Source organism: Vanessa atalanta, chromosome 11 (assembly GCF_905147765.1).
Source record: "Vanessa atalanta chromosome 11, ilVanAtal1.2, whole genome shotgun sequence".
Lineage (NCBI taxonomy): Eukaryota > Metazoa > Arthropoda > Insecta > Lepidoptera > Nymphalidae > Vanessa > Vanessa atalanta.
The window spans coordinates 9,971,354-9,990,989 of NC_061881.1; the positions used below are offsets into that span (position 1 = coordinate 9,971,354).

General features: G+C 32.9%; 1 protein-coding gene across 1 annotated transcript; it reads right to left on the bottom strand.

Annotated features, from left to right (window-relative positions):
- Positions 1 to 7,689: 7,689 nt before the first annotated feature.
- LOC125067535 (sodium channel protein Nach-like) lies at positions 7,690 to 18,003 on the bottom strand. The gene is made up of 9 exons (XM_047676195.1): positions 17,942 to 18,003; positions 17,039 to 17,233; positions 15,947 to 16,150; positions 14,366 to 14,501; positions 12,917 to 13,021; positions 12,346 to 12,541; positions 10,592 to 10,670; positions 9,070 to 9,194; positions 7,690 to 7,787 (listed from the first exon to the last, which is right to left on the bottom strand). The coding sequence occupies exons 1-9, from the start codon at positions 18,001 to 18,003 to the stop codon at positions 7,690 to 7,692; spliced, it is 1,200 nt and encodes a 399-aa protein (XP_047532151.1).
- Between the last annotated feature and the right edge of the window lie 1,633 nt (positions 18,004 to 19,636).

The following is a 19,636-nucleotide window of genomic DNA, read 5'->3' on the forward strand; positions in this document are numbered from 1 at the left end:
TACTCAGACGGGCTTGCACAAAGCCCTATCACTTAGAAGATTGCTTATGAGAATAAAAAATATTCATTGTCATTATCGTCTATTTAATATCAATAGTATGAGTCTCAGTATCGTGTCTTTTTCAGGATGTTAATATTTATTTCTTATAAAATAGCCGATCATTTATAATTGTTTTAATTTATGAAAATACAAGCAAAAGTAGAATATGTCTGCCGTGTATTATTTACTAAAAACTCCTTCAAAACGTGCGCAATATTTTGGTATAAGTTTTAGTTAAGGTTGAGTAGTTATTCAGTTGGTACATGAAATTTTAAACTATAGAATCTGGTAATCTTAAATATTCCCTCAATCTCAGAATTGGGTATAACGGCAGAAGCATATGGAGCGTAAATCTGCCATTTTTCCCACCCCAAGCTGATGTATTTCTAGATGGAAAACTAGATAGCGCTGTACTATTCCGTGACCTTGGAATATACAGCGTTATTAGCCAATATGCAAGAGTAGATTATACTATTTAGCTTTTTTCTTTATGTATAATGATTGGATCTACGTAAACCAAGGCACGGACAGATGTCTTCCTGCAAATACATCTACGTAGTAATGAAAGAAGCTAGCTCCTACAGTAATGAGGCAGTTCAAAGTGCCGTCGTTATTACCTTAAATGAGGTTCAATAAAGACCTCTGAAATGAAACATAATAGATCCCTAAAGTAAATTCATATTTTATGAGGAGCTAACAGCCCGTGCTAAATTGTAATGACTACGCTTGTAATGTTTTATGAAGGTTCCGTATAAACGAATTAAATACATTTGCTAAGTGGCCGATACCCTAAAACAGTGTTATGATATACCATTTATTTGAAATGGTAGTTCCGTTATACTATATTGTATAAAATATACTAATATTTAAATGAATCGAAGCATTATGAGTGACATATTTTGTATTTTAAAAATGGTGTAAATCACTAAATTGGCTCTAAGAAATATGGATGATACATTTACATCATCAACGCGCCACCTCTGAAACGAAAAAGGCACATCCCTTGTTATGTAGTTACACTGGCTCACTGACACTACTCATCCCCCAACTTAATAATATCTTCACATGCTAGAACAATAATTAAATGCGTAAGGCATCAATCGTCTGACGCTCGCCGGATATAAATATCAAAAATAAATAACAATAATGCACACTAATTACATGTTTAGTATTACAAATTTTTCTTTAATTTTTTTTTGTTTAATTTAAAAACAACTCTAATTATTATATTTATTAATAAGATATTTAATAATTAAGAATGAACATTTTTAGTAACAAGATATTTTAATTGTATTACGTAGAAATATCTGAGGAATTTTTATAAAATCAAATTTATAAAATCTTGCCAGGAGCAAAAATTTAAAATAAAATCTGGTATTTCCTTCTTACAAATACACTGCTGCTCCTTTAGAGTAGAATGAAGCTATCTCCAGTGAGTTTCAAAAGACCAGACTAGCAGATTATTTGCTTAACTCACTCGGTATTCGAATACATCAACGCTTCAACTGTACATATGTTAGCACGGAATTAATCCATCAACAATAGCATTAAGTACGTCACACGGACGCATGGTCTATCTCGGAACACGAACGCTATAATTATTTTTGAATATTCCCTGCTTCAAATAAAAATATACTTCTACGAGTGTCACTCTTAAGTAAGCCAGTGCTACCACAAGGGGATAACATCACGATACCAATGTACGTGTAGTGATGTAAACTTACCATCGGTTGACTCATGTGACCCCCATCCCCCTCCTTCCCTCTATTTTTTTTTCTCGCTGGAAAAACGCTTTACGCGTTTTCCCCACGTGATATGAAGTGGAGGGGAAATGTGGGACTAGCCGGTTCCCTGGACGCAAAGTGCGCCCCGGAACACTGGAATACCCACTAAATAACCAGCAGTACCCTCTCCGTCTTTTGGCGGGCGCCAAGGGATCGCTTTCGCATGCTACCGTGACGACTCATGTCCCCACCACCAACCGATATAATAAAAAAGTATATCTATAGTCATACAATTATGAATATACCAGAGTCTTAAGCTAGTGAAGTACTTGTCATCGTTGCCGCTCAATGGTTTTAGATATCGAGTGGCGTGTGCTATATCGTTAAATATAAAATAAATATGATTTGAGATTCGTTGTCATTATAATATGTATCTTATGTTAGTGTAAATAAAGTCGATTTTTCATTTATCAAAATAATGGAATAATACGAATTTATTAATTCAACGAAATACAACTTTTTATTTTATGAATTTGATTTGAATTCGAGTTTAATTAATGATGTAGTTCAATTAGCTATAACTGTAAAGATTCTTTACTTTAGTTAGCCAGGAATATATATTCATGATAGTATTCCTAAATACTTTTTTCGTTCGAGAACGCACTTGTGATAGTTATTGAGAGAAATAAAAAAGTGCCTCAGAAAATTTAACAGATACAGAGATATATATATTTTAATTTTACAAAATTTTTTTTTAGTTTACAAAACTGACTTACAACTAGTGCATACAAAATAATATCTATGCTAAACAGAGTGTAATGAACTTGCAGTCTTCTGGATGTAAACCTAGCATGTTTGGATGCCTTTGATGACTGGCAAACAGATCTAAAAATGATAACCAAACAACAGATATTAGTTTAAATAATTTATTGTAACCTATTAAGAGATCAGAATTAATTATTAGTATTATTGATATATATACATATATTTAGGTACATATATATATTTATATATATATATATATATATTATATCAATGAAATGTTCAAGATGCTGAATAAACATCTGGTTTTGACGAGTGTACAATAGCGTCAATTAATTTAAACAAACGGCTCTTACCGCTATGCACTCTTGTTTATATTAATAATATTATGGAACAGCTAGCTTCTTGTGAAGGGTGCTCGTTATACTACTCAAAGTATATTCCTTGATACGTACATAATATACAAATATAACAAAAAAAACCGACTTCTAATTTAAATGAGATCAAACGGGAAGTACTGTAAAACGTAATAAAATGTATTAAATGTTTGTACTGAAAATATGTAAGTCGGCTTCTAAATCGCGCTAGCGTTTGGTTCGCCTCAATACATATATAGTGCGTACATGTATCACCCGCCTGGTGACGCTGTAGAGGCCACTCTACAGCGTCACCGGGCTAACAACTACCGTCCATTCAAAAAAAAATGTAATGTAGGCAATTTTGTGCGGCAGTAATAAGTGTCAAACGGAACTACGGAAATGGTTTTTTCAATTGTGAGTGTATAATATTTTGATTTATACCCGAGGAAAGCACACTCAATCAATGTTAAGACTAAATAAATGTGTGATAAGTGGATTTTACCTAAGAGTGTCTTGCATAAGCTCTACCACTAAGTGTAAATATAAACTTAATTTTTCTTTTGAAATATATTTTTTTCAACCTTCCTGCCATACTTCGGGGTAATACTATTTTTATCATATGTCTTATTATTTTCCATGTTATTAGAAGTGCGATTGTCAACATTATTAATTATTTTTTCTGACGTTATGTACGACGTCATGACGTTATAATAAATAATCAATAACAGTGTACAATATACAGCAATGCTGAGTATTGTTGTGTTCCAGTTTGAAGGTGAGTGAGCCAGTGTAACTACAGGCACAAGGGATATAAAATTTTAGTTCCCAAGGTTGTTGACGTATTATTCTTACAGTACTAATGTATACGGGCAGTGTTCACCTTACCATCAGGTAACTAATTTTCCAGCCAATCAATCTATATGACATAAAAATCAATCATGCTCTAGATGAGTCTTATAAAGTAGGTAACTTTTTAAGACTCATCTAGTGCATAACTACAGCTACAGCTTATTAGTATAGATAATATAAAAATATAATATCTTATGAAGCAATGGCAATTATTTTTTATGGCAGGCATTTAAGGCCGGCAACGCACCTGCAAGCTCCCCGGTGTTGCAGATGTCCATGGGCGGTGGTAGTCACTTTCCATCAGTTGAGCCTCCTGCTCGTTTGCCACCTTATGACATAAAAAAAAAAAAAGCAATGACATACGGGAGTTAAATTCTATATGTATGTTTATATGTATATCACGCGCCATGTTTAAGGCTTACAGCAACACCCCCAGATACATATCCGTTTATCGATAACACGGTTACGTCAGATTTTGTGAAAAGTTCAGAGGGAACCTACACGTTTACTGTATAAAAGTAGGTTAATTACAATATTATATATTATTATCAATGCGAAAGTGAGTTTGTTTGTTTATTACGCTATTACGACTTAACTTCTCAGTCGATCGTCATATTTTTTCTTATTTTCGTTATCAGGACACAGAAAAAATATAAGGTACCTAACACCTGCCTCGCAAACACACACGAGCAAAGTCGCGGGTGGGAACTAGCTGTATAAGTTATATATCGGGTATAAGCTTAGTATTGATATCAGTATTGATGTTGTATGATGTAACGATCCTATAGGATGTCTGCATACAGGAGAAGAGTATACAGACGAACATACTAGTAGTCATCACACCCGTGCTATATGCATGTGTGTGTTGCATACATTCAAACAGGGAGTATCTCTCTAAAATTATCAATCAACCGATCAATTTAATCACAATCAAAAAATTATTCAAAGAAAAATTACCATACAACAAAAACTTTACTTTTTACAAGTACTAAAGTTCTTAGTCCGATATATTATATTCAAAACTAATAACGGTCTGAAAAGCACAATAACCGAGTCATTCCCGCAATAGTATTTATTGCTTCCTTTCATACGAAATCCTTTTATACGAAATTTTATCAGAGCTCTTTATTCCGTTTCATTTAAAATCAATAAAATCTTCAACTTATTTTCGATATAAATCCGCTCAGCCGTTGCGACATAAAGGAGTATTTATTACAGAATAAAGCTCCATATTATATATTTTCAGAAAACAGACCAGGAATCTAATTAGGATTAAAAAGTACTAACTTATGTCACTCTCCGATCAAAAACTATCTCAAAACTTCCTCGAACCGTCACAATTTTGCTTTGGCAAGGAAAGACGGACCAAGTTAAGTAAGAATGTTTCAAATAAAGTTTATTTCTTCTCTCGTAGAAACGTAGACAATTGATTAGTTCTTTCGTAATTGGAAATCATGTTTTTGTAGATGACTGTACATGACTTGAATTAATGACGTTGATATAGTTGACATAAAAATCAATCAGGTGAACACACAAAAAGTTTTTAAAGAAAATATCTAAACATTGTATTTTGTTTTTTTTTTTTTTGTACAGTCAAGCGTATTTTAAAGTAAGCAATACGAGGTCTTTTTAAGCTTAATCAAAGATTGCGGGAACAAAACTATCAGTATTGAATTTTGGTACGCTTAATTTATGTTTTAAATCATCTCGTGCTCGACCATGAAGGAAAAAGTTGTAAGGAAACCTGCATTCATCTGTTGAAATTCTGAGGCGCTTTGGTCATGGTAAATTATTTTCATACTTTTCTCTCAATAGGAGGAGGAGAGGAGGTTATTTAATGTTGTTATCATGCTAAAGAGTCGTAAGTACATACATGTTATGTAGATAAAGTTAACCCCAAACCTATTATTAGTACATAACGTTACTTATACATCATTTTAATGATAATTATTAAAGGAAATGGATTATATGTGTCTCATAATTTTTGCAAAGTTTGCAGATAACTCTGGATATTTCAACAGATTGCAAAACCCGTAAAGCGATTTTAAGTGCAACTAAAAATCTCCCTTGTAAAACTTTCATATGGTAGTGTCATTACATTAAAAATCTGTTGAAAATACTGTATCATCATATTTTAGCGCAAGAAAAATAAATTGCGGTTGAATCTCACTTAAATTTCAAATAATTATGTATAGCATTAAATAATTCCGGCCTCTTTCAAAATTCAAACTCACAATCATTTAGGAAAAAATCGTAACATTCATACAAAATCGAAATTCTTAAATTTTTCTAATATTAAAGTTAAATATAACAAGAAAGAGCAAGTTTAGTAATAAAAGACCACTCACAAAAGGCTGGTAGCACATTTTCCGGCCTTTTAGACTGAAACAGGAAAAGGAATTTCCGCATCTGGCCCGGACGCTAGTTATTTTAGGTTTCGCTCGGCATTTACGAGGCGTATTTGTGAGACATATTTTAAACAAACTCTTTTCCAATATCAAGTCTTCCTTTGAAAAGGAAGCTGTTTGTTTTCCATAAAAGTATAGTGTAGTTTTATTACATATTAGCAGGGCTAATTATGCTAAATGATAATTTACTTGATCCTTATGGGGACCTATTGGAATTATAAAATTAGTTTAAAAGGTATTATGAATATAACGATAAAATTTATTGTATTCTGAAGCCCTTTCAGCGTTGGGCTAAGAGTTTTCAAATGTAAACAAATCACATGAAAATACGCGAGCGTTTCAGATATTGATAATGTTGGTGCCCAACGTGCCTTTTGCGTGCCTGATTGTGAGATAAATAAAGGTATGTTAAGCTACCAACATGCAAGGTGAGGATCATAAGTGTTAGAATACGCTTCTATAATAAAATTCCGCAGACATTTTTAACTTTGCCGTTTTATAGATTCAAGTCATTTGTAAAAAATACATTGGTAAAGAAGGCATATTATTCAAAACAAGATTATATTGATGATAAAAAAGCCTAGAGTTAATGCTTGTCGACTTCCAGGCGGGAGACATAACATACATATATAATTGTATTTAACTAACATGACTGTATTTTTAGACGTTGAAAAAGTAACCACTGAGTTTCTTGCCAGTTCTTCTCGGTAGAATCTACATTCCGAACCGGTGGTAGCTTTACTTAAGATAGTTTGTTAAATGACGATTCATAAGTGCTTGTAAAAGCCTACTTGAATAAAGTATATTTTGATTTGATTTGATTATAGTCCAAAATCCTCTCCTGGGCTCTATCAAAAATCACACATCGATAACAAAGTAAAATAAATTTAAACAATGCCCAATCTTTAATGGTGCCTCTATTACGTATTACGTATGATCGTGAATAAATAGCCGATAATTACTTAGTTTTAGGGCCTTGTCCGAGCCCGTCTGGCTAAGTATCACTCACTCATTATATATACTAACGCCTATTTTTTTTTTGTTGTGTTTCCGTTTGAAACATAGAGATGGTACTCTATTCAAAACATCACTGAAGTAATCTTCAGTGATTTAACGCCGGTATATCTGGTATATGCAGTAGGTGTTTCTTTGACCTCTATGTATAAGAACTGACGAGTACCCACTCAAACATAACAAAAGAATTCCGAATAGGTACAACACTTGCATCTTATTCGAATATTGTAGGCTCAAAACGAGAAAAGCACTACTAAGTAAACATCTGCTCGGCAGTAATGTCAAACTTCGTAAGGAAGCCTTCAGGTGACGGGCGAACTTTTGTCATAAGTGTATCCGTCAGTCTACATTGGTGCAGCATGATGGAATAATGTTCAAGTAAATAATAGTAAATAAAATATTTTAATTTGATTTGGTAAACATATAATAATTATCGTAATTCATATGATAAAGCAAATTTTAGATCTAAACACTGGAGTCAAATGTGCGCAAAATTACGAGCAAAATTTTATCATAAGAACTCATGAATTACTTCTAGTTTCTATTTCTTCTGATGCAAAAGAGATAAATCAGCTCGATGACACTCAGAAGAGAGGCGCCAAAAAACACTCCTCCGACCCCTCCAATGTCCACTGTAACAAAAATAGCTCGTTCAAAGCGTCTTTCGTCAAAGAAAAACTTTCTTAATCAGGAACGTGTTTTTGTAATAGATTCATTTTTTTTTTTAATATTGGATAACATCACTTACATTACTCTGATCCCAATGTAAGTAGCTAAAGCACTTGTATTATGGAAAATCAGAAGTAACGACGGTAACACAAACACCCAGACCCAAGACAACATAGAAAACTAATGATCTTTTTCTACATCGACTCGGCCGGGAATCGAACCTGGGATCTCGGAATGGCGTACCCATGAAAACCGGTGTACACACTACTCGACCACGGAGGTCGTCAAATACTATGGGATATTAATTTAATGGCGTGGTAGGCGAATAATTAGCGCTTAGTATTTAGCCAGGATCAGTAAATCTGCCGTTGACAAGTCCCTCAGACATTTTTTATTAAAATATTTATATTTTCCATTTCAATCAAAATCTAAATTGAAATAATATTAAATATAACAGTCATTTCGGTTTTCAATTGTAAAGTCCAAAGTCGATTGCTTTTCAAATTGAAATAGGTACTGAATCGTGAAAATGCGATAAATGAGTAATGCCGTAAGAAACTCATCGACTTGAACTTTACTATTAGGCTTATAAATAAATAATTTTAGTTGTTATAAACATTAGTTAACACCTTAAATATACACTCTTGTCGCTATTCGTTGGTCTTAAAACTATATTACTTGTACGTACGCCTTACAAAGGTTCTGCATTGTATTGCATTGGCCGTTTTCGTTGCTACGACAGACTACTTATTTTTTAATAACATGACGTCAGAGGAAATGACAAAACCCTTAAGTGCGATTTAAAGTAACAGCTCTTTACCTTCAAGCGCTCTTTCCTTTTTTTACTGCGTATGAGATTATTATTCTTTTGCATTTTGGTTATTAGCAGCCTGTAAATTTTCCCACTGCTGGGCTAAAGGCCTCCTCTCCCTTTGAGGAGAAGGTTTGGAGCATATTCCACCACGCTGCTCCAATGTGGGTTGGCGGAATATACATGTGGCAGAATCTCGTTGAAATTAGACACATGCAGGTTTACTCACGATGTTTTCCTTCACCGCCGAGCACGAGATTAATTATAAACACAAATTAAGCACATGAAAATTCAGTGGTGCTTGCTTGGGTTTGAACCCGAAATCATCGGTTAAGATGCACGCGTTCTAACCACTGGGCCATCTCGGCTCGCTTTGGTTATATGACTAATATTCCATAAGAGAAACAATTATAATTCATTATATGTACACTTACCAACAAGTCCAAGAGTATCCTTAATAGCAAGTCTTCGAACCCTCAGAGTCGGCAGCGAAGCAAATCGCACTCTAGCTCTGGACCCTCGCTTCATCAGCTCCGATGATAATTTGCCGCTCACTCGACTATAGAACAAAGTGTATTAAGATTTAAGAGTATCATAGTTAACTTAGTTTACGTGATATAATTAGTGCCGGCCTTATAGTGAGATATGAAAGGTATATAATGTAAATTTTTTGTTAAGATTATAAAACAAAAGGCAGATAGAGCGCGTGGAACACTGTTGTGAAGCCATAAAAGCGAATACAAATTGCCAGTAGTGACGCGTCTATCTGTTAATACGACAAAAGTGCGTTCACCTTAATTTTTAATTTTTGACGTTGTGACACTTTTCAAAATATTCTTTATTATATTACGTAAAATAGATTCAAAGGTTCCAATAAACAGTTGTTTTATTTCACTTAACTGTTTTATTCTTAATTTTTAGATATAATTATTAAAAAAGAAAAAGTTCGTTACGAGTTTTCAAAGTAACAAGAAAAATTAAATTCTCCAGGCAGAGTAATTAAGTTTTACCGGTAGTGGAAGCGCTTTACGTAGTTCTGTAGCGTGGATTTTAATCCTTCGATTAAGGTTAGTAAAGATTTAAATTCAGATAAACATCCAATACTTTATTAGTGGTAATTCATAACATCAATTCATATTCCTAGCTCCGAAATACTACTAAAAATTCGTTGACAGAAAACCCAATATTTTTTCTGGCTTTACAAGTAATTCAGCCCCCGAATATCGTAGTATTTATTTCAGTATTTTTATTAACTGGTCACTAAATCATTGAGAAGATCGTTAACATTAATTAATTTCGATATAATTTTATGAAACCCTGTCAAACGTAATGTTACACGTTTTCTTATTTTAGTATTGTATACCGAGTATCAATTATTACATTACCTTATCATATATTCCCGGTTCTCTTCAAATCCAACTTCGAAAATTCCTAACAAAAATGTATTCAGATGGATCGAAATTGGGGACTAAATTTGCAAATTTTTAACGGTACCTGATTCTATTGAGTCGGGCGAATATAAAACGGCTAAACGACAACGATTGGACTGTATAAGTATATTTTTATGTAGGCAGTGTTCATTCAGTAATCTATGTTGCGGATTAGGTATAATCCATTTCTTAATACCCATTTATTCGTGATAAAGGATGAGATTTTGGGGGCTTAATCCACCACGCTGATGTACTTTTAGATAGACAATTGTAAGAATTTCTACACGTGCAGGTTTCCTCACGATGTTTTATCATAATGTTCAATGACCTTTGGTAAATCTATTCCGACATCATGGACCGGATGTATCGAAATAACGTAATTAAAACCGAAATAGTTAATATCATTATGGACGCTCATGCACCACTAAGTAAGATTTCCTTCAGGTCACTCAAATTTAAACACATAAAGAAGTACTAAAACAGTCTTTTCATATATGTTATTAACTAAAATATATAAAATACTTACTTGTAAAATATGTGAACAGCTTTATATTGTGTGTCCTCGCAAGCCATTGGACAATTGCATTCAAATTTCGGGAATTCATCTGAAATTATGTAACATTCATTGAATTTCACAATGAGGACTTAAAATAACGGCAAGTCAAAATTTAAAATAGCGGCATTGTCTCGTTTGTAATACCGTGTCGCTGGTCGATAAATAAACATTACGTCCTGTCACCAGTCATTGCAATAGCACAGGGTTCTGTATTTTACATTAACAGCCTGTAAATTTCCCACTGCTGGGATAAGGCCTCCTCTCCCTTCGAGGAGAAGGTATGGAGCATATTCCACCAAGCTGCTCCAATGCGGGTTGGTGGAATACATATGTGGCAGAATTTCGTTGAAATTAGACACATGCAGGTTTCCTCACGATGTCTTCCTTTACCGCCGAGCACGAGATGAATTATAAGCACAAATTAAGCATATGAAAATTCAGTGGTGCTTGTCCGGGTTTTAACCCTCAAGTTCAGGTTTGAAACCTCTTTCAGGGTTCTGTATATTTAATAATAATATTAAATGATTGCTTGTGTTGTGCTCCTTGTGCTCATACATAGAAGTCAACGAAAGCTGAATACAGCTCTCGAATTTACTAACAAAATCAGCGGCATATAATTTAAACGAGCAATGACGTAACCCAAATTTGTGTTGGAAATTAAAATTTTAAAATATAATTGTTCCCTAAATTATACTGTAAAAATTTCACTACGTTTTTAAAGAAAAAGTTTCGTTATAAAATGAGTTTTTATTTTATGATATTGCAAAACACTTACCTCGATTCTGATATAAGCATGCCAAGCCCTTAATATTGCATGCTGGAATTTTCACTGGAAAAATTTATAACTTATAATTTGTAAAAAAAAAACAAAATTGCGTAAAATATAAAATCATTTGATTCTGAAACTCTAGACATATGGCAACATTGCTCAAACATTTTACCTTGAAATTTTACTCCCATCGCATCGAACGAATGTGAACCTATTTTTTATGTCTATCATATCTGACATATTCCCTAAAGAGCCCTCACTTTTTCTCATAGACGTTAAAAAGGTCAAGTCTCCCAAAGTGTCAAACAAGAAGGTTTTTGCCACAGACTTAACTCTTTACAAATAGTTCTAAGTACTTTAACCTTTCTCTTCTCTGTGTATAACAGACCTTAAAATAATTCACGAAAGAACAATGAATTCTGTACATTATCTTAACTTTTGTTGCGAACAATTCTCGTGTGAAAGGACGGTTCAATTTTTTTTTTATAATATTGAAATCAATTTTTTTTCATGAAACGATATAAATGTTATCTAGAATAATGTATTATGGAATATGTATGTTTTTATCTCACTCAAATGTAAATGAATTTAATATCTACATTAAATTTATTTTTCTATTTGCAGACTATTTTTACCCGACTTCAAAAACATGAGGTTATCAGTTCGACATATATGTACGTAACAATGTTAAAATTGAATTATTCTGTCATAAATTGGTAATTGTTAGAGCAAAAAAATTAGGTAATCATTCGTTATTCAAAACTGAACTTAAGTATCGTCATGTTACAGTGTTAAATTGGTTGCAGGAATGCCAAGATAAAGTAATAATAAACAAAAGAGAGTGACATAGGTAGCCACTGATGACGTAAACCACAACGTTCCACGTATACTACTTATTACTGTGTGTAACAAACACACACACACATAAATCCAATCAATGCCTTTTGATTCTTACCCATATTAGCAAGGAAATGATGAGTGCAGTTACAAAAGCTATATTGTGCTAATGCTCTGCAAAACAGCAAACATCCACTATACGTGTACTGCTTGAACGGCCAATCTGGATATGGTGGGAGGTCATCTTTAAAGAGGCAACCTCTCATCGTTTCAGATAACGATGACACAGATAAGTCATTCACCGTTTGTTCCACCTGAAATTTCATCGATACATAATACTTACAATTCATAAATGAAGAAGATAAGAGAATAGATGAATTGGAATATATTCCAAAATGTTCATTAATCGCTAATTGGTGCTGTTGTTGGTTACTCATTAACTGCTCTGTAAATGTCCACTGCTCGGCTAAGGCCTCCTCTCCCTTTGAGGAGAAGGTTTGGAGCATATTCCACTTCATGGATGGATGTTGACAGAACAAAATAATAAAATAAATTAATTAAATTTATACAAGATATTTTAGTGTTGACGATAAAACTAAAAAGACATAATTTAAATAAAGATGAATTATTTATTGTTACGTTGGATGAAATTATTTATGTTCGTAATAATGATAAAAAAATATAAAAACCTTTAAAATAGCCTCGAATTCAGTAACGAGGGGTAAAGAAGCGCTGCGACTCAGTATATTCTCCAAAGCGACAGACACGACGTCATCAGGTGCGTGGATTCTCACCTAAAAAAATGAAGGCAAATTTGATTTGAACCATAAATGAAAACTCATGTAACGGTGCTCAGAAAAGTCATGAAATAATTTTATTACAATTTTTGAAGCTAGCAACATTATATCATGATTAAGGAAAGTCACTCGGTGTGAAAATGTTTGAGGAAAAGCTAAAAAATATATAAACGCGTATAATAATTTTATAACATTTTTTTCTCTCTTACAAAAGCATTGAATTTTCATGCTTACTTAGCATAAATGTGTCAAAATAATTTTACCAACACTTTTGTATCACATGTATAAATAATAATGCCCACTCATCACATTTTTTACAACCAAACAGCAATCAAAAATCAATGTAAAAATCAAAATATACTTTATTCAAGTAGGCTTTTACAAGCACTTTCGAATCGTCATTTCTCATTCATTCTTCTAGCTCTAAGATTATAAATAGTCCGGATTGCACTATTTTGTAAAATAAAAACCGATTCAATATCTGAAGCATTATAATATGCCATTATATATGACCACCACATTATATATGATATAATACTGTGAAAATAACCAAAATATACTAGACGAGCGGTATCAATATATCAATATCAGTTAGTTAACATTATACTGTTCCGGCTTGAAAGGTAAGCCAGTATAGCTAAATCCACAAAAGACATCTTAGTTTCCCAAGGTGGTGTATTTCTCACCATGCCATTATGTATGGGCGGTGATCACCACCATCCAGCACCAATAGGCCGTTGCTACCCACTTGCCAGTCTACTGATCATTAAAACAAAAAAAAAACGCTCAATTAAATATATCGGGTCAATCGGGTCCGAAAATTAAATCTATTGAGAAAAACCGGAAAAAATAGCAATTACGCGTAATTGTTTAAGAATCCTCTCAAGTTCTGTGATAGAAGTGTCTTATATTCAACATATAGGTTTTAATCCAGTGGCTCTCAACTGTTTTACTCCTAATGTAGTGTAAAATTTATTTAACACTTTTGCAATCCATCGCATACACTCACAATATTAAAATTATTAATTTCTTTTAATGTATAACATGTACGTACTCGGCAATGTTATAAGGTATCTTTCGAATCTTGGGCAGAATCGAATTTATTGAATTATTTTGCCAGAAAACCTGAGTAGGCAGCTGGAGCTAGATTGTTCTTGGAAAGCAGGTAAAGTAGGAAATTTTTCAAACACATTGTATTTGTGTGGAATGTAATGTATTTTATTATGATTGTATATTGTATTTTAGTAAAACCAGATGTCGAGTTTATTATAACAAGTCGAATCAATTTAATCAGGAAGTTTCAAGAGACAGTGCTACGACGAAAATTAATTGAATACTTACCCCAACTAATTCAACAGCTGAGAACGCGAAGTCGATGAGCCCGACTCGTCTGTTAACTGTCAAGATACTAGAGTTGCCGAGCAGAGCAGAATTGAATACATAGCAAACCCCATACTCGGTTTCAATTGGATGTAACCTTTAAACATGGAATTTTAAATAGTTATTACAACTTTAATTATTAAAAAACCTGAATATATTAATATATATATATCAATTTTTGTTTGTAAATATTCATAACTATTTATGAATATTTGACGACCTCCGTGGTCGAGTAGTGTGTACACCGATTGTCATGGGTCCGAGTCGTAGGTAGAAAAAGTTCATTAGTTTTCTATGTTGTCCTGGGTCTGGGTGTTTGTGGGACCGTCGTTATTTCTGATTTTCCATAACGCAAGTGCTTTAGCTACTTACATCGGGATCAGAGTAATGTATGTGATACTGTCCAATATTTATTTATTTATTTATATTACTCGGCTTAATCACGATCACACAAATAAAGCAAATGCCATCTGGATCGACAACGTAATAAAAAACTAATAAAATATCGCGTGTTCCCCTGACTTCAGTTTTTAAAAGTAGTCTTGATGAACGTTTATGAACTTAAAAAAAATATTAATAAGTTTTGTTGGGACTTGCAAAATACTAAATAACGAATCAAAAAATGATATCTTCACGCAGACGTCGTAGTTGCTCTACAAAAAATTCTATTAAAGAAAAATCTCTATTGTGAGATTAATTATAGATAAGATCCTGAGATTACCCGGCACTTGTTGACTCAATGGAATTATGCCGTTTATGTATAATTATCTCAACGTCCAAAGACTTTATTCTGCTTTATAATAAGCGCTGAAAAATAAAATTAAACGATACTTATATTGCGTATTTAGTTATATAAAATGAACGTTATAATACTGGTGGAGCTTCAGAATCCATAGTAATTGTCTCAAATAACAATAAAAACATCCACAAATGTATTACCGGTTACGTTTTCTTTCTTAAATTTGATGAACTATACTAATATTATAAATGCGAAAATAATATCTACGTTCTGTCTGTCTGTTTTATTGCCGAACCACTGAACCGAATTTAATGAAAGTTCGATATTACGCAATCCTGAAACCCAAGAAAGGACTTGAGATACTTTTTGATACCTAAAACCTAAATCCTTGCTACGCGAGCGAAGTCGCAGGCGACTATTAGGTAGATGTAATTTTAAATTTTATTAAAATAATCGATATAATATTCTTTATTTAAATTTTAAAAATGCTGTTAATTTATAGACGCTTATTAATGGCGTTTTTTATATTATTAGGTGTCGTATGCATAGACGCACATTGCAACCCCCATTGTTCATTGGTACAATAAAAATCTACCCTTACCGATAAAATCCCGCTTGTACTCTTTTATTTTTTGTTATTTATATATTTATTAAATTGTAGCATTTGTTTGAAAGGTACTCCTAAAAAGCCACGATATCAAATTATTTATTTATTTATGAAAGAATGTTCAATGACATGTGTGGGTGTATTGTATATATGTGTGCAAGCAAGATTATTAGAGTTATTACATGGATGTACTTACTCGTCACAACATTTAAAATATCTCCCGCCCCACCAGCAATCCGTCAAAAGTTCAGAGCACCGATGCCTTATCTTCTCAATGGCGTCCACGAAATTTTCAACACATGTCTCATTGATCTTACAGATGTTACAAGTTCTACAGTACTTGACGTTCCAGAACGCGACTTCCTTGAAGAATGAAGCTAGATTTGATGACAATTTATACCTGTTTAATAAAAATATTTTCGTTATTTTTAATAGTTCATAGAAGATTCATAAAACAGATAATAGAACTGAACAAAAAAAAATAAAAAAACAATCACGTTAGCAAAAAGCGATAACAGTATCTCATCTCCGTTCAATAATTTCATCCTCTATCTCATTAATTTTACATCAGATTAATAAACCGAAATCCAATCCATTAAAAATAAAAAATAAGTTTGGAATAACTTCACAGTATATGTAGCATTAATTATACACAGGTTAATATTTGAAAAAAAACTAATAAATACACAGAGTATTTCCGGAAAAATCCCGGTATTTCCGTCAAGTCATTTGATGCGAGTTGATAATTAAATTGGATAAAGCGATAAATTCAAGCATTTTTCAATCTTGCATTTCCTTAACGATGCACATGTAAAAATTTAAAAAATGGATAATTTAATGATATTATTAAAGAATTTATTAATTAATATTAAATACATATTTTTATTGATTTCCTTCTTCTTCTTCTTTAATAATGTAATATTATGTACAGTACATAAGAATAAAACATAGAAAAAATTTAGCTCGTAATGAAAATTATCAGACCAGTACCAGTGTTTACAAATCCACTTAAAAAAATATTGATCAAAAATGGCAAGGATCATATCTTCTTACTTCCCAATGTTGGTGACGCATAGGCGATAATTTCTATTATTTCTTACAGCGAGGGTGACCACTTACCATCAGGAAGCACATTTGCCACCAACATAAAAATAAAATAACAATAATAATAATTCAACAAACAAAAAATAAGATGTATTTGACCGAACTATAAAAACACGATTGAATTGTCGTACACACTTATTCCTTATTCAACAACGTGATTAATTATATCGTATGAAAGACTTACTGAGTTAAATACGCCTTAACTCGTCCATTATCGCTCTGCTCGCAAACTGTTACCGCTGGGAAGGGAGTGTTCCAATCTAGGTAATTCGTTTCGACGGAATAAGAAGCGACGCCTGTTGAAAAAAGTTTGAGCGCAGATTGCAAAATAATGCTCGCGCCAAAACAGCTGGACGTTAGCACTACAAGCCAAAATAACCTAAAAGTATTTATATAAATTAAATGTATAATTATAAGTAAATAATGAAGCAAAATGGATTTCATTACAAATATATAAACTTTTATAATAACTGCCGAGTCTAAATGAAGCGGTAGTTAGAACACGTGATTCTTAACCGGTGATTGTGGGCTGTAACGATTCAAATCAAAAGGCTTTCGAGAGAAATATAAACTAACAAACAAAACAAAACAAACGCACAAGCACTCCTGATTAAAATCACAATATTAAAATATTTTAAAAATATTTATTTCAGCATAAAATTTAATTTAAGTAAACTCATTATCTTTGAACCGAGATGGCCCAGTGGCTAGAACGCGTGCATCTTAACCGATGATTTCGGGTTCAAACCCAGGCAGGCACCACTGAAATTTCATGTGCTTAATTTGTGTTTATAATTCATCTCGTGCTCGGCGGTGAAGGAAAACATAGTGAGGAAACCTGCATGTGTCTAATTTCAACGAAATTCTGCCACATGTGTATTCCGCCAACCCGCATTGGAGCAGCATGGTGGAATATGCTCCAAACCTTCTCCTCAAAGGGAGAGGAGGCCTTTATCCCAGCAGTGGGACATTTACGGGCTGCTAATGCATTATCTTTGAATGTGTGTCCGTCTACGTTGCACACATTGAAAGATAATAAATATGTAAGAACCAAAAACATTGAACACAGTATTTGAACTAGATTTACCTCTTAAAGTGATGAATATGAGATGTGGAAAACAGGTTGTTGATTCCATGTAAATTGCTCATATCGCCAAAATATTCAATCTTACGTTTTACATTTACGAAAATTGAGCGGCATGCGGTTTTATTGCTTTTAATCATCTTTCATAGAAGCTTATTCTTTTATTAATAAATCTGTGATTTATAAATAGACTAGCTCGATAAGTAATTCGAAATTAGTTTTTTGGGGAGAATGAATATATATACTGCAGAAGTTTTTGTTGGATTTGATTCTAATAAATACTTAAACTTTCCTATTCGTTTATTTATTAAATTATATTTTAAGATAGCTATTATATACAAATACGTTGTGTCAGTTTCATAAAAATATTATTTTTTTATTATGAAAAAAGAAGACTATCAAAATTATTAATTAAAATACATGCTAATGTATTCACTTCACTTTTACTTAAATGTTATCACATTCATATGACCGAAACACGTAAAATTTATATTATTTACAGAGTATCTCAAAATATTGTATTATTATTTGTCTACAGTTATTAAGTAGGATATACTTTTTAATCAATACAATATTTAGCTTTGAATGTTCAAATATTATGTCGGCTTTCATAGCACGTTCGGTAACTAATAAGACTACTTGCACTAGTTGCAGTGTTTAACGTTAATGTTCCAGTAATTACTTCGTGGTATATAAACGACACTGTTAATGGAAAGTTTTGACATACAATATTATTCTACAACTGTCACTTGTTTAACATTTATCGCTAGTAACGTTGATACAAATTTTTAAATTGAAACTTTTTGGAGATCATTAAGACCGTATTCGAAACTAAAAATTTTCGTGTAAAAATTAAATTAAATTCGAGTCAATGGAAAGAAGCGTTGCTTTTCTTAACTGAATTGCGTGTTTTTTTTATATGTGGCATATTGGCGGTGTAAGGAGAGTTCAATTAAAAAAAAAATTGGTTTAAATTTTTTTTATTCTATTAAGAATTAGAAGCTGTTCAATTCCCAGTGATATTATGTAAGACTCACTACACTACGTTCGACATCCGTTGCAATAATAAAAGAGACAAAACCCGGCTTAGGTTATTAAAAAGTTAGGATTTTCTGTCGAGAAAATCACAGTAGCTCGGAATCTGAAAATTGCTATTGTGTCTACAAATTTTCGGCGTGTCTTTGAAAGCAATTATAGCACGGTCCTGTGCACTCTTTCCCTCCGTATCAAATGTTGTCATCGAAAAATGAGAGTAAGGGAATAGAGAGTGTAGTTTACATGGTGTTAGGGCTTTGTGGAGCCGTCTGGGTAGGTACCACCCACTCATCAGATATTCTACCGTCAAAAAAACAATACTTGTTGTGTTCCGGCTTAAGGGTGAGTGAGTGTAAATACAGGTACAAGGGATTTAACATCTTAATTCCCAATGTTGGTGGCGCATTGGAGATGTAAGGAATGGTTAAAATTCCTTACAACACCATTGTCTATGGGCGGTGGTGACCACTTACCATCAGGTGGCCTATATGCTCGTCCGCCAACCTATACTATAAAAAAGTAGTTGTGTTTGCGTACTACTCTTTTAAGACTGCAAGAGCTAAACCGCTCAGACAGACATAATTACTGTATGTCACATATCGCTTTCTGATAATACACGATCGTATTCTTCAATGAGTTTCGAATGTTTTCTTTCAGGATAGC